This window comes from Alligator sinensis, unplaced genomic scaffold, assembly GCF_000455745.1.
Source record: "Alligator sinensis unplaced genomic scaffold, ASM45574v1 scaffold1273_1, whole genome shotgun sequence".
In the NCBI taxonomy this organism is placed as follows: Eukaryota; Metazoa; Chordata; order Crocodylia; family Alligatoridae; genus Alligator; species Alligator sinensis.
This window is the reverse complement of record NW_005842653.1, coordinates 14906-30808: the sequence shown is the minus strand read 5'-3', so window position 1 is coordinate 30808 and position 15903 is coordinate 14906. Positions and strand designations below refer to the sequence as shown.

The following is a 15903-nucleotide window of genomic DNA, read 5'->3' as shown; positions in this document are numbered from 1 at the left end:
TGCATGAGGGACTGGCAGCCAGCTGGTGCTACCTGCTCCAGCTCCCACAGCGCCTCCTCAGGCCGAACCAGCCATGTGCCCAGCCCCATATCAGGACTGAGCCAGTCTCTGTGCACCCCCAGCACCACAGGCGGGAGGGGGAAGGATGCAGCACCACTGGGACTAGACCCCCTTTCCCCTGAGCCGAGTTGGGGAGGTCCTGTGCCAGCAGCACAGAGGAGCCTTCCATGTCTGGGCCGCAGTAGCACAGGTGCAGCGGGAGGTGCAGGAAGCCTGTCGCCCTACCTGGCCCCAACACTGCAGGGGGGCTAGGCAGACCCATTGTGGGGTCAGGAGTCTTGCTGCTGCAGCGGGAAGGCCCCGCCTGATGCCTGAGGGTGGTTGGCACCTCCTTCCCCCCCCCCCCCCCCAAACCCTTCCTGTGGCAGCGGGATCTAGGCTCAGGAGAGATCTCCAGCTCCAGTTCCATTCCCAGCCCAGCCCCAGCCCTTGCTCGTGGGGTCAAGGGGAAGCCTTGGCTCTGCAGCTGAGCAGCATCCCCTAATGGCTAGCTGCACCTGCTGCCCCCTGCAAGTAGCACCCTGCAAGTGGCCTGGGGCTGGAGCACAGTGAAGACATACGTAAGGGGCTGGGGCTGGGGCTGGGGCTGTTTCTGCTGCAGGTCACTAAACCTGGTATGTGCTATCGGTTAACTGTTTAACAGATATATTTGGAGGAGCTTAAACAAACATTAGGGATGTAAATATCATTTTTAAAAGTATCTAAGTGTTTTGTTTATGCCTTTAAAGCACCTTGTATAAGGAGGGGTAAAACAGAAGTCTGAATTTTAAATATTCACTTTAATTGAGTGGCACAGCTTGTGAGGTTTGCTTATTACAAATGCAGTGAGGAAAATGTTAAGTATCACAGAAGCGTATTCACTTCCTTCACATGTAAAAGAATGAAGTGCTAGAGAAAACCTTTTACATGTACTATATTATGTCTGTCAGCACTAACCTCTCACACTACTTAAAATCTATATTTCTTCTTAGTTGAAAGGTAGAGGACGCTGGGTACATTGGAATGAATCCATTAAAAGCATTAAATATAGTGATAACAAAAGTGTTAAGATTCAAGATATCATCGTTCCAACAATAGATACAGTCAGATATACCTATTTAATGGACTTATGCATCACCTATGGAAAGTAAGAAAATCTATTCCATGTAAAACCGTGAATAACTTAATTGTTTGTTTATAAAGCCTTATCTAAAGAGTATTTCCATTCATATCAGTATTTTTCAGATCAGGATCCGAGTTTGTCAATATTAGAATATTCTTGACCCATTTTGTGTACATAAAACAGCCTTCAATGCAACTGGTTACATCCTTTTAATACACTTTAAAAGTATTAAACTTCTTATGGCCCAGCATTATATTATTATTGCTCCATTATATTATTATTTCTAAAAAATATATTCATTCTACAGTGTTCTACAATGCTTTTAGAATTACTGCTGAGGTTTTAAACCATCTTACTGCCTTTTCTAATGAAATGTGATGATTAATTTGTCTTAAATTAGTCATAAGCTAAACAGTAGCTATGCCAACAATGAGCAGAGCTAGAGAATGAAATACACAGGAATCAAGGGAAGGTTTCTAAAGCAAGAAACTGCAACATGATAACTCTTAAAATTATTAGGGGAAATTTCCTTCCCCCTCAGTACCTAGAGGCAGAAGAATTATTCTTCCACTCTGTCCCTTCTCCTCCAGATATGACCTCCCTCAAGATAAACAGGAATTGTCATAATTTGGCCAGTATCAGACACCCTTTGTTGAGAAGGGCTATGCTTATGTGTCATTAGTGGCATTTTGATTATGGCAGGAGTTTTCATTGTAACTTGAAAGAGTTAAGTGTCCATAACCCGTTAACGTTCAAAGGGAGTTATACAAATCCTTTTGGAAATCCCAGATCGATATTTTTAGTGTCTTATTTCCAGTGGGTAACATTTTTTGCAGTTTAGAAACATTCAGAAAAGGCTGTCTGACTACTTTGTCATGGTGTTAGACTTAAAGGATGCCAAAATAGGATTACTTTGTAAATGCATTGAGATGCAGTTCCGACCATATATATTTATCTTAGAGGGAATAAGCTGCACAATTCTATTCTCATTTATACACCAGTAACCAGGCTTATTTTAAACGCCTTCTCACGTTAGTGGAGTTGTTTGGGTGCATAATGAAGAACAGAAGTTAATCATCATCGGTCTTTTTAAAAATAAGCTGTATTTACAAGCAGAACAAAATAATGTAGCTTTTAATTTCTAGTGTTCTAGATGCCTGTAGATGTGTGGGGGATGCTGCTCTGACGCACTGTAATTAGTGCACTCCAACAGCCTCTGCATCTCGTGTATTCAGTGTCCCCACACTTCAAAAGTGCATGGGGGTGCACCAACTAAAGCACGGGATACTGAATACAAGAGACTCTACAGGTGCTTTAATTAGAGTGGCTCTTGGAGCTGCTTTAATTAAAGTGTTCCCTGCTCCAGGCACATGTGTGAAGATGCCCCTAGTGTTTAATTTCTATGTGGTATATTTGATTTATAATTTTTTTCTATGCTGTCCATTTTGCTTTTGATAGATTAATATAATTGTATATTGTTTTTGCAAAGACCATTGCTTTTAGTGGGACCAACAGGTACTGGGAAATCTGTCTATGTAAAGGACAAGCTAATGAATAATTTGGAAAAGGAGTGCTACTTTCCATTCTTCATTAATTTTTCAGCACGGACCAGTGCCAATCAAACCCAGGTTGGTAAGAACAGATAGTTTGCATTAGATTGTATATACATTTTTGAGCCAAATGTGAGTTTATATGGGATTTGTTCAGTTGACAAACTTTGGCTCTTCGTTCTAAGGTATTTTTATTGTGATGTCTTTTTATGTTAGTACAGTATTGGCAGGTCAGTGAAATAATGAACCAGGTACTCATTGCACTTAGCTCTGGAATTCACAGCTCCTTTTGTCAATCTTCATGATGTAATGCAGAGCCTATTTGGTTACCCAAGCTTTTGCCTGAGTGGGTAAATGTGTGGCTTGATTTAATTTGGAAGTTTGAATCTATTAATGCTTAATTGATATTTATCAAACACATGTTTTTATTGTTATATCATAAGAATTGCCAGAGGGATTTGGTTTTAGAAATCTAAAATTTAAAGAAATAAAAATTATTTGTTTTGGAAAAAATATAAAACAATAAGAAAATCAGATAATAACTTATTGTTATTCAACACAGATAAACTGTGGTATTAAAAGGGAAGATATAGCTACATGGAACACTAAGGTGGGAGGTTCATTTTATTTTTAAAACAACCTGGTATTTTTTATTTTATTCTTTGCTTTTGGATAATAATACATTGCTGAAATGTTGATAAACACTTGGAAATGTCCATATTTACAACCACATCTTCAGACACTACAATTGTACCAGTGATTTTTATATCTAAGTTTTTATGAGCCAAGTGCTTTGTTTCTTTTATATCTAATCATTCTATCATCACAAAAACTCAGGTGTATGTGTGCAATCTGTTTGACTGGGCAAAATGAATGTCTACTGTAGGCTTCTAGCTAAGGTTCTTTATTGGTACATACACACATGACAGCTTTTTGTTATATAAAAGCTTTGGTCCTGATGCTGTAAAGGGATTTCCACGTGTGACTCGTTTTGCCTGAATAATACCCACGTGGGTGGATCCTTTTGTAGGATTAATGTTGTTTAGCTTTAAAATTGCATGTGCAGCTGTAGATGCTGGTGAAACTTTGACCTAACTGTTTTCTCTGTCACTGGAGGTATTGTATATTTTCTGTAATTATAGCATGTTGAAGTCCCACCTAAATCTCGAGTAATTACTTGTCAGCAGCCACTTCTTTTTCCCCACAGCTCAGTTTCCCTGTGTGGTCATGCCCTGAGTTAGTACTGTAATGTATCTTTCATGAGTGGTTTCCTTGACATGATTAAATTTAGGTCCTAAATCTGTAATTAACTACAAATGGATGTTCTAAGGGGAGCTTGTGTGGGTGCAGGCATATGCTCCAATTTCAAGCAGTGAATTGTGAAATCAAGGTCTGGAAAAACTGAGGGCTCGTTCCAGTGAGGTGTTCTGACTGTTCTTCTGATCTAGCAGAGCCACCTAAGTGCATTATTGACTTTCATCATTTAAAAAAGCCTGAAGTCAGCTGGCAGGCAAATATGAAATCAGAAATAAATTAAAACATTATCATATTATTTCAATAAGTTCAGCAAATAAATGTAGAATAACACTGAAGAATATGAAAAAATATATTTACATATATATTTACAAATTCAGCATCTTAATGATAAATGTTTGTGAAAAATTTAAAATACAGTACACTATTTTTAATATAATATGGTTGACCTATATATTAAATCCATGTTGTAAATGTTTCTGTTCTGCATTGTAGAATATTATAATGGCCAGGCTAGACAAAAGACGTAAAGGAGTATTTGGCCCTCCTATGGGAAAGAAGTGTGTCATCTTTGTGGATGATATGAATATGCCTGCTTTGGAGAAATATGGAGCTCAGCCTCCTATTGAACTTTTAAGACAGTTTTTTGATCATGGAATTTGGTAATTATTCAAGACAGCTAAAATTTTCAGTAAATTGTTGTTATGTTATTCATTTATTTAAATGTAATCTCCAGAACTAAAGACAAAAAACAAAAAAAAATTCAATTGTATAACTTTCCAAATGCCATCTTTTTAGCTTTCATGTATGAATTTCATCCCATGGTTTGTGTATCCAAAGTTAAAAGTAATGATTAAAACCTTAGTTATACACAGAGAAATCATGCAGCTGAATTCATGAACCCAAAGGAAGCTTCACCTTGATTAACTGGAGTCCATAGACATAGTTGTCTTAATTTAAGCTAAAGTAGCATATCTAAAATAATATGTAATGTTAGGTATGTCTAACATTTAAAACTACCTTCTGTGGTTGTAATTGTGTAAATATTGCACTGCAATCTGTTTTGAAGGTATGATTTAAAGGATACTTCTAAAATTACACTGGTTGATGTGCAGCTGATAGCTGCTATGGGACCTCCAGGTGGTGGAAGGAATCCTGTTACATCTCGGTTTCTGCGACACTTCAACATTTGCACCATTAATTCCTTTAGTGATGAAACTATGGTCCGTATCTTCTCTACCATAGTAGCCTTCTACCTCCGAAATAATGAATTCGCCCCTGAATTCTTCACAATTGGAAACCAGATTGTCAGTGGTACTTTAGAGGTAAGAAGAACTTCATGAACATTCTATTTTTTCACTATTTGATCCACGGTGTAGGGATTTCATATAGCTTTTCCCAATTATGTTGGAGTTCTGGAAATTAAATAATCTGTTTCAAAATATAGGTGATTCAGCATATAAAGATCTGAAACTGACATTTTCTATGATTCAGTCTTTCACAAGAGGAAAAAGGGTCTTGTGGTTAAAGTACAGAGCTGGGAACAAGAGGCATGGATTGTAATACTAGCTCTGCTACAGGTTTTCTATGTATAGTTCGTTTACACTTGTTGTACCTTACATTTGTGGATTTAGATTTGTAATATGTCTACCGTACAGGCCTACTCTAAGGGTTGTTGAATATTTTCAAGGTGCTTTTTTAATTCCTTGTATCCAAGGCTATTGAAAAGTAAAGTACTGTTATTGGAAAAATATGATCTACAGATCTTTTTTTGTTCATTGTTTTTCATATTTAAGGTATATAAGAAAGCCATGAAAAACCTGCTGCCCACACCAGCCAAATCCCATTATACATTCAATCTGCGTGACTTTTCACGTGTTATCCAAGGCTGCTTGCTCATTAAGAAAGAATCAGTTGAAAAAAAGCAAACAATGATTCGTCTCTTTGTTCATGAAGTATTTCGAGTATTTTATGACCGCCTCGTTGATGATGCTGATAGAGCCTGGTTGTTCAGATTGGTGAAAGATATAGTGAAAGAGCATTTCAAAGAAGGATTTGACCAAGTTTTTGCACATCTTAAGCAAGGGAGTGCAGCTGTAAGTATTACTTTTGACATTGTAACATTCCTTTTCCTTATTTTCCGTATCATAATTTAGGGCCAGGCAAATTATTGGCCAAAAAAATGCAATTTCCTGTCAACAGAAACATTTGTGAATTTGTATAAAATTTGGTATTTATTTTTGTCCTAAAATTGAGAAGAAAATGTTTGAAAAGGTTTAACTGTTTCATTTGAATATTTTCCAAATGAAATGTTTCAGTTGTGAGTGTGGTATCTACAGGAGGAAATTTGATGATAAAGATTCTTAATGGACTGTCAAAATTTGGTTTAATGGATAAAGAAACTTTCCCTCTTTGGATTTGGCCTATAAATTGCTTATTGTATCATAACTTGTTTTCTGTAATTGTTATTGCATTCTAACGTTTTGGATGTTTTTCATTATGTAAGTTCCCTCCCTTTTTGTCTTTAACCAGTTAATTTATGTGTAGGAGAAGAACTAACCTTATGGCTCTAGTTCAGATTTCCTAAAAGGAGGAAGGATACTACATCCATGCTGGCGTTAATTTATGATGCCCTTGAGGTCTTGGTTATTTTGGTGTATGAGAATATGAATCAATTTGAGTTAATTGTGTTACAAGAATTAATAAATATGTTTACTACATACTGGATGCATCTATGTGTTCATTAATGCACTGTAGTTACTGTGCATTAAGTTGGTACTTGCATAACCAAGTACTAAATCAACGAGCAGGAACTGGTGCTACTGTGCAGTAGTGCCGATGCATGGCTTTTTAGTGATGCTAACTGCTAGTAGCCTAAAACTACTGCACAGTAGCATATTAGCATGGGTTTTGCCCTGCACACTACTGGACAGTGTTAATAAGCTACCACACAGTTAGTTTCTCATGTAGACACATCCATAGTATAGGAGCAATAGAAACTAGGAATAGATAATACTATGAAGTGATTTTGGCTATTCCCTAATGTAATGCATTTCAGAGCTTCTGTTCATTTTCATGTACGTTCAGTGGCGACGTGTAGGGGGTGCACATGCACCCCCTGAAAGCACCAGTGCATCCCTGTCAGGCCACGCTCCCTGTTTAGCTGGTGGGCAGGAGGGCAGGTGGGAGTGCCGGTACACACCCTGCGAGCGCTGGCCGGGGAGCGGGGCTGCTAGCAAAATCATTTTTTGGTGAGTGCAATCGGCTGTGGGGGACCACCCCCCTCAGTGGGATCAGCTGCCATGGCCCCACCCCACCCCAGTTGCTGACTCAAGAGGCACCAGTCACCTTGTGTACATTTATTTATTATCTAATTTGTGTTGGAAAGTTCTGACTTAAGAAACTGATCATTAAACTTCACTTTATAATTTATTGAAATTTATACTATAGGTGACTGAGGAAGATACTAGGAGTTTAGTATTTGGTGACTATATGACCCCTGACCTTGAAGGAGATGAAAGACTTTATATTGAAATTCCAAGTGTTCAACAGTTCAGTGATGTTGTGGAGCAGTGTTTAGATGAATATAACCAAACCCACAAGACAAGAATGAACCTTGTAATTTTCAGGTGTGTTATTTTGTATTATATTATTTTATATAAGAAAAGTGCATTAAGTACTTTGTCTGTCTTCTAACTGCTGCTAAAAGCAATATGTGATCAGTAATGGAAACCAATTATGAGGTTGATTAAATGCAGCCAACACTGAGCATGATCATAAAATATATTGTCTATATTGGGCAAACATGCTGTGTACACCCATCCGAATAAGATGTGTGGTAGTGCTCACTGAGTGCAGTCCCCCCTTTTTCAAGTTATGGTGATTTTTTTTTTTGGTAAAAATCTATCTATCTATCTATCTATCTAAGATTATATGCATCTACACTCCTAGTATCACACCACAAAAAGAAAAAAACCTTCACCCATTACAAAACCACACCCGCACACCCGTACAAAGGCCTTCTGGCCACCCAAACCCATTACAATATCTGCATCGCGTGCAACACACACAAAACAAATAAGGAAAACCTGGTTCCTCGGACCAGGCAACACTTCCTTTCCATCTCCACCCCGCTTGTGGGGTCACATACTCAGTTCAAGTGTCCTCTCCATTGTTGCTCCAGCTCCCACTGGAGGACCCGCTGCTGCTGTCGCTATCCTCTGTTCCGCTTGTCCCTTCCTCTTCTTCGCTGCCACCGCCCCTCTCTCCACTCGGGGGACGTTGGATGATCCTGTGCCACATGTCTCTGTGCCAGGTGACTTTGGCCACGTCCTCTTCATCCTCCACTACTGATTTCTGGTAGTAGGTCTGGAGTTCGCTCAGAGCCAATTTCACGCAGCCTACTACCTCTGCATCCATTTGCCTGTACAACAGGAGGTTCCTGGCCTTCCACAGGCCGCTCCTGATGCAGGACACAAACTGATTAAAACGGAGTGACAGGCTCCCCTAGTGTTTGGTGAGGTGCCCATACAGCGCTGCTTCTCTGGTTAGCCAGCTGACGCCAGTCACCACTTCACAGAGCTGCTTCACCCTTTTCCTTACCTCCTTGGTGCAGGTGCAGAGCCAGAGGAGGTGGTCAATTGTCTTAGTGGCCATGTGGCAGTTGGGCCATGGGCAGCTGGGCCTCCCCAACTGCCCCCTCTATGTCTTCGGGCCCTCACTGGTAGAGCTTGGTGAGCTATGAACCAGTTCAGGTCCTTGTGATCTTTGCGTAGATCCTTGTGGTGGATGCGCTTCCACACAGCCTGGCACATGTCACCTGGGAGCAGGTCCATGGGACATGTAGTATCCTTTAGTCTCACCATGTCCTGGATCTTCCTGTGGTTTCTCATGGTCGCTGGGCCTGCGTTCTGCAGGCCATACACCAGGGGTGGGCAAAATGTGACCCGAAGGCTGGATGTGGCCTGCCAGGCCATTCTATCTGGCCCATGGGGCCCCTAAAAAATTTAGAAAGTTAATATTTATCTGCCCCTGGCTAGCTGTCATGCGGCCCTTGATACCTTGCCAAAACTCAGTAAGCGGCCCTCTGCCCAAAATACTTGCTCTCCCCTGCCGTACACACTGTGGCACTGGTTCAGGGTCTCGTAGAACCAGGGTGCACCCAAGATCCACGGTCTATGGTTGGTCGGGGTGAATACTCCCCAGTGTCTCAGGATGTACCCTACGAAGTATCTCATGAGGCAGGCGGTTTTGGATTCTGCATCCATCACCAGCTTGCAGATCAGGGTCATATACTTGGCCTACAGGAACAGGAGAATGCCCCTGGACCCCTTGTCTTTGTACAAGGTCTTCTGGGCGACCTTTTCCCATCTGGAGCCCCAGAAGAAAATGTACACGGCCCTCTGGATCCTGTGGGTGACACGCTCAGAAGAGGGGAAGACCAGTGCCGTGTACAGAAGCACTGGTAAGAACACCACCTTCACAAGCACGACACGCCCCCACATGGAGAGAGAGTGCATGTGCCACAGCCCCAGTTTCTGCTTCATCTTTGCCTCTGTCTTCTTCCATGCTGTCCTGCCGCTCAGCTTAGGTGATCTACTACATTGCATACATTTTGATTTCCTCTTCACTCCCACAGCTGAGCTGCACCTTTCTTTCCTATTTCCAATGAGTCCTGTTTCTTCACCAGCCTTAAACATGTAGCAAACATCAAGCAGGGCCCCAAACAGTTCACTCAGAATCCCTCTGTTAGTCCTTCTCTCAGGCTGGCGCATATGATTAGTGTAGTCCATGAGGTGAAGCCAGACCAGATTTCCCTGTGCCTTATCTGCATATAATTGTTTTGGAGGATCCCAGAGCTCATGACAAGAATGCTCAGTTCCAGTCATGAGTGGGTGCTCATTAGCACATGTATCCTTTGTCGGGGGTATCTGGAATGCACACATACTGAGTAGTTCTGAACTGTGGGGTCACCGTGTCTTGGAATGCTGTTGACCCTGGTGGGGCCCAGCCCAGTGAACTATATAGTAAATCATGGGCCTTTTGGCTTTGGATTAATATCATGCCTTGTTTATGATAGCTATGGGAAGTACTGTTACCACTAAGGCAATTTTCCCAGGGGCAGGGGATGGCTGTTTTTCTGGCATTGGGTAGTACTTGGGCAGAGGTAATGTATAATTACCAGGGATCCTGGTTTTGTGTTTCCCATGGAAAAACAGACAAAACCACAGATTTGCCCTTTGTTATCCGAGAAAACATGGATTTCTCCTTTTAGCAGAGAAAACCACAGATTCTCTGCTTTTGAAAACAGTTCTGCAGGCTGGTGGAGCTCTAGCCTGCAAGATCTTTTTGGAAACTGGGTGGGAAACCCCTAGCCCTGCCCAGAAGGGAAGGGGACAGGGGAAGGGCGTGGCCTGAGGTGCTCAGTTGGCCACAGTTCCACTTAGCTCAGCTGCACTCTTCGCTCCTGGAGCCTGAGGTAAGTGGGGCTTGCAGGGGACTGGGGGCCCCTTGGGCTGGGGGGGCACCGGCAGGGCTGGGGGGAGCCAGGAGCCAGCCCCGCACCTACCTGAGCAGGCAGAGCAGTAGGGGAGCCAGCTCCATGTTGCTTCTGCTGCAGCTGCCTGCTGTTGGGGGCAGGGAGCTGCAGACTTGGGTCCCTGGCCCCATAGACCTGGCAGCTGGAGGTCCCCTCTGACAGGAGTGGGGGGCAGGGGCTGTGGGGAAGGGCAAGAGGTACAAGTAGGGTGGGGGGCTGTTTTGGGGGCAGCGAGGGACACCAGCAGGGTTGGGACGGCTTTGGGGGCAAGTGAGGAGCACCAGCAGGGCTGGGGGGGTTATTGAGGGGTTAATGAAGGGCACCAGCAGGGCTAGAGGGTGCTATAGGGGGCTTTTAATTTTAATCATGAATTTTGGGGGTTTTATCAGAGAATTTGTGATTTCTTTTATCAGAGAAAACCAGGATCCCTGATAGTTACTCTCCCACTTCCATTTCCAGTGAGAAGATCTTGCTTTATGCCCACTTTATGGAACTGGGAGACTCCTCCCTAGCTTGCTCCTACAGCCATATGGCTGAGGGCAAGCAAAACCTGGGGGCATCCAAACCCCAAGCCTCCGGGTTTGGGCCTGCACGTAAGATGCCTGCCAAATGATTTGGAAACATCTGAAGCCCCAGGTGGGAGTGGAGGATGTTTGCCAGTACTAGGGCCATATATGGTTCTTGAATGACTCGTGGTTTTGGGATTGATTTGGATGATTTGGCTAGGAACATGAAAAATTTTCCTTTAAAAAAAAAAAAAGCCAAAAAAAAAAGCCTTGTTTATGCTATATATAAGTAGGTGCCAAAATGCTGGTTAAAAATATGTTTATGGAATACCTGTGCTAAAACTTTACCTCAAAAAAGGTTAAATGAATCAATTCAGGGTGAACTAGGTCTATATGTGCTATGTGTAACTTACTACAGTGATGAGTATTTATTTCAAGGTCAGTTTTTTCAAATTCGTTCCTCACTGCCATGTGCTCAGGGAGAGCAGAGTCTGACAGTGAGGAAGAGGGGAAGAGCCTGCAGGGGAAAGAAGTTCTGGGGAGCAGAGGGCAAAGGCGCTAAATATCCTCCCAGGTTTCTTTTCTTCACTGTAGCAGTGGGAAGGGGACAAATTCAAGACAAACCTCCCATAATTAGATTCTATACCTGGAAAATTGTATCAAATTTATATATTTTCTATGTATAGAATCTAATTATTGGGGAGTCATCTTATAATCAGGGTCATCTTATAGTTGAGAAAATATGGTAGTTCGGGGTGCTAGATAATGTGACCATATTATATTTTAGAAGGTGTACCTTGCCTTTCTCTTCCTTTTCACATGTCTAGACCAATCTGTCTTATCTCTTGGCAGATACTTGGGCAATTGAAGTGGTTTGATTGGGAAGCTTATGCAGCTTATTCCTTTAGCTGTTTGATGACTGACACGATATTTTTGTCATGAGGGCCCTTGACTGAGTTGCTTCTGGGGTAGCATTCTGTAAACCTCTGCACCAATTCCAGTGCTGCTCTGTTGGTGCATTGGTGCTTCTTCAATTCGTGGGGAGTCATACCACTTATTTTGCAGCCAGGTGCATGGTGACAGAGCACTTCAGGTGTCTTTCTACAGTTCTGGAAGCATGAGTTCTAGCCCTCCTCTGGGCTCATATACAGTTGATTTAGCTATAAATGGGTATTTGGTCATGCAATCAAAGGTAACCAGACGTGGTGCTAGCCACTTCACTCTGGTATGTCTTAACAACACTATCCCAGTGGACCATTAAGCTTGGATGGACCTTCTGTCCTTGCTAGCAGACTCCAGACTTTCATTTTACCCTGAGTCTAAGGTGCAGCACAACTATGGTCCATTTTTGCTGCTGTAGCTTGTCTATAAGATTTTGGCTATGCAGCCTAAGCCATTGATCTGGAAATGTAATGCACATATAAAAATCCTGACATAGCTTCTGATGTATTTTTTGTCCAATTAGGACAAGTCAAAATTTATTGTCTTTGAGATGATAATAGAAAAAAAGTTAGCTCATAAGAATACTATTAAAATTTTGTTTTTTTGCATCATTTTAAATGAGCCCTACATTCCTTAAAAAGGAATTGTTGCTCCCTCTTAGTAAAAGTTAAAAGCAAGACCTTTTCTGGGGCGGGGGAGTAAATTGGTAGAGATGCTTCTTTATCTGCTAGTTGAGAAAATTATCAGAAATGAGGGTGGGACAGTAGCTTTTTTTCCTGCTCCAGTGCACTAACTTTTACTTTCTTCAAGTGGTTCTTTTCATAAGGAAAACATTCTTGTCTACTGATTACAGCTGAGACCTAAAGTTAGAGAATGGTAATATACTTTCTAATCCATCACATGTCAATGAATCATTTAATCACTGTCTCTGTTTTTCCATCTGGAAAATGGGAATAATATGAACCCATCTTTAAGGAACCTTATATGCAAAGTTATATAAATGCAAAGATAATGATTATATTTATAGTTTATTATATTTTAAGCATATTATTTTAAAACCTTAGTATCTGATAAAAGTACATAAAGTGATATGTCACTTAAAAGTTAAAAGGAAAAAAAATTAAAGGGTATTGCATTTCATCCATCTAATTCCACTTCCGCTTGTAAAAGGAGAACATTTTGATTTGGACAAGGCTTAGGCTGATGATAAAACCACCTGTTAAAAAGGCAGATGACAGTAAAAAGCTTCCAGTCCTCTTTTGTAGAATTCATTAGAACAGTTAGAATACTCAGACAAACTCGAGTATCATTTCCATCCCAAAGGTACATGAAAGTCTGAGAGCATCTCTTCCATACTTCTGCAACAGGAGTGGCCTTTTGCCTTTCTCTGTCCTTTCACACGTCTACACACATCTCTCTTACCTATTGGCAGATATCTGTGGCAATACAAATAGTTTCATTGGAAAAGATATGCACGTTTATGCTTATTCCTTTAGATTAACACAGGAAAATGCATTTAGAATTCCACTAACAATTCCTTCATCCAATCCTGTTATTGTGACATGTAATATAAATTAATATAATACATTTGAGTAATTGTAGCATAGTGGTCCACTTGAGTTGTCATATATATTACTCTTCCATTGGTCATTCAATAAGTAGTGTTCTTCTTTTGGGCAGTAGTGTGTATTCCAAGGCACAGCATCTCTGCAATAGATTGGAGGTTGGATCACCTAACCATGCCTTCTTCCAAAGAATGTTTCACTCTGTTTCCCAGATAAGCTATACTCTGTATTCTGAAGGGGGTGGGAAATATTTTAACTGTCCCATGTTTTTGCTTATGGATCCTTCCCTAATAGATTCATATTGTTTTTACATTACCAAAAATGTATGAGTAATGGAACTACTGTGCATTAGAACTGGGAGGTTCTTTTCTGTTATTTCCTTCTTTTTGATTGATGTACCTCTTAATGCAGACCTGTTCTTTTTCCTTTCCCCAATCTCTAGAGGGTGATATGTGTAAAGTGGTTATAGTTTTAACAGATTTGAACGATCAGTTTGTTGCTGGTCATGTGTTTGTATTTATGTTGGGAAGACATATTTTTCTTTACAACTTTCCTAACTTCCTGACAGAACTTAAATGTATTGATTTAGAAAAATCTCATACATATATAAGTTGTTCATTGTCATCATCATGATTAATGTATTTCAACATTAGGTACGTGTTGGAACATTTGTCTCGGATAAGCCGTATTTTGAAGCAGTCAGGTGGAAATGCCTTACTTGTTGGAATGGGAGGAAGTGGACGTCAGTCCTTGACTCGTCTGGCTACATTCATGGCAAAAATGTGTGTTTTTCAGCCAGAGATCTCTAAGAGTTATGGTATGAATGAGTGGAGGGATGATCTGAAGGTAAGTATTACCACATATGTGTATATATGTTTCTGAATTTTCCAGAGGAGTATTCTAGATAGTACAATGTTTTGAATGAACTGATTTTATCTTTTAGAACCTGTTGAAGAATGCAGGTGTGAAGGGCTTGAAAACTGTTTTTATAATCACAGACACGCAGATTAAAGAAGAAGCTTTTTTGGAAGATATTGACAGTGTGCTCAATACTGGGGAAGTACCCAACCTTTTTGCACCAGATGAAAAACAAGAGATTATGGAGGTATTCTTATGAATTGATTATATATTTCTGAAATGTAGTCTTCCTTAATAAGCTTTAAAAAGGGAACTATACATCAACTAGCCACTGCCACACAATTTTAAAACAAAATGGGTTTTAAACTGAGGGTTTTTTGCTTTGATCTATCATGAAGAATTTAGCATAGTACAAATTTAATAAAGAGAGTGTCTTTGGCTAAGTACATCTCATTTAATGATTCCTACTGAACATTGTTACAGTCCTTAAGGGTGTTTTCAGAAGTTACATTTTCCGCATGATGAGGCCCCTGAAAGTGCTAAATGTTCATGGCTGCAGAGCACTTCAAAGTGGCCAGCTGTGTGAAAATTTAACCCACATCTGATGAAGTGTCAGACGTGGTGCTGTAAAGTAGAGCACCTTAGGGAGCCTCTGTACAGGTTCCCTGTTGTCGCAACCCAAAGTTGTGTTTTTTCTTGTTTGTGTGCGCTTCAGCATCGCTAAATCATGTTCCCGCCAAATTGCAGCTCTTTTGCACGGTGGAGTGTTCTGTTGCAATTAAGAACCTGCGTGCAGGAGCTTTTCCCGCTAGTTCTGTAGCTTTCTTTGCATAGTGCATTCCTTTTGCATTATAGTGATGCACGATGTAAAGGAGTTCCCACCATTTGTATTGAGATTTCTGCCACATTATTGGCCAGTCTTAATATAGGCACACGTGGCGGCTAGCTATTGGCTTGCTAGCCGTACAAAAGGCTTGGGTAGTTTCCGCCCAAGTCGGAGAGAGAGAAAGCACGTGGAGTTTGGGAAAGGAGCGGAAGGATTTCTAAGCGCTGCTGATCCTTACGAACCCAGCTTTTTCCTTAAGAGGGCAACAGAGGTTTAATTTGTTGAACCCATGGAGCTTCAGCAACTCCAGGGGACCTATTTACCAAACCCTCAGAGCCTTAACAACTCCGAGGCACATACCCTCTAGCCTCTCCCCATCGCTGATCGCAGTCCAGATGTATCCCTATCCTATGGACCCAATTGTCGAACCCACGGAGTCTTAACAGCTCCGGGGGACCTGGGAACCGAGTAACCCACAGAGATACAGCTGCTCCGTGAGAACGAATTATTGAACCCGCGGAGCCTAAACCACTCCGGGGTCAAGGAACCGAGTCTATTAGAGTCCTCCACCGAGAACTCAAGCAGAGCTGTGCCTGGAAAGCTGACCAGCCTACACCGCGACCACCTTGGGTATAAGTAAATAATCTTTTCAATCAACCATTACGCCTCCGTGACTGATTCTAGCTCGAGCGTACCATACCG

The 15903-nt window shown here is 41.3% G+C and overlaps 1 protein-coding gene across 1 annotated transcript in view; it reads left to right on the top strand.

Moving 5' to 3' along the window:
• The window catches only part of LOC102369854 (dynein heavy chain 12, axonemal), a gene marked incomplete at its 3' end in the record, with an annotated part of 70612 nt that overhangs the window by 41940 nt on the left and 12769 nt on the right, over positions 1-15903 (top strand). The window contains exons 25-32 of the mRNA XM_025215571.1: positions 1032-1186; positions 2652-2790; positions 4462-4628; positions 5177-5291; positions 5763-6062; positions 7417-7595; positions 14171-14363; positions 14461-14622. Coding sequence (XP_025071356.1) covers positions 1032-1186; positions 2652-2790; positions 4462-4628; positions 5177-5291; positions 5763-6062; positions 7417-7595; positions 14171-14363; positions 14461-14622 — 1410 coding nt within the window. The remainder of the gene's footprint in view (positions 1-1031; positions 1187-2651; positions 2791-4461; positions 4629-5176; positions 5292-5762; positions 6063-7416; positions 7596-14170; positions 14364-14460; positions 14623-15903) is intronic.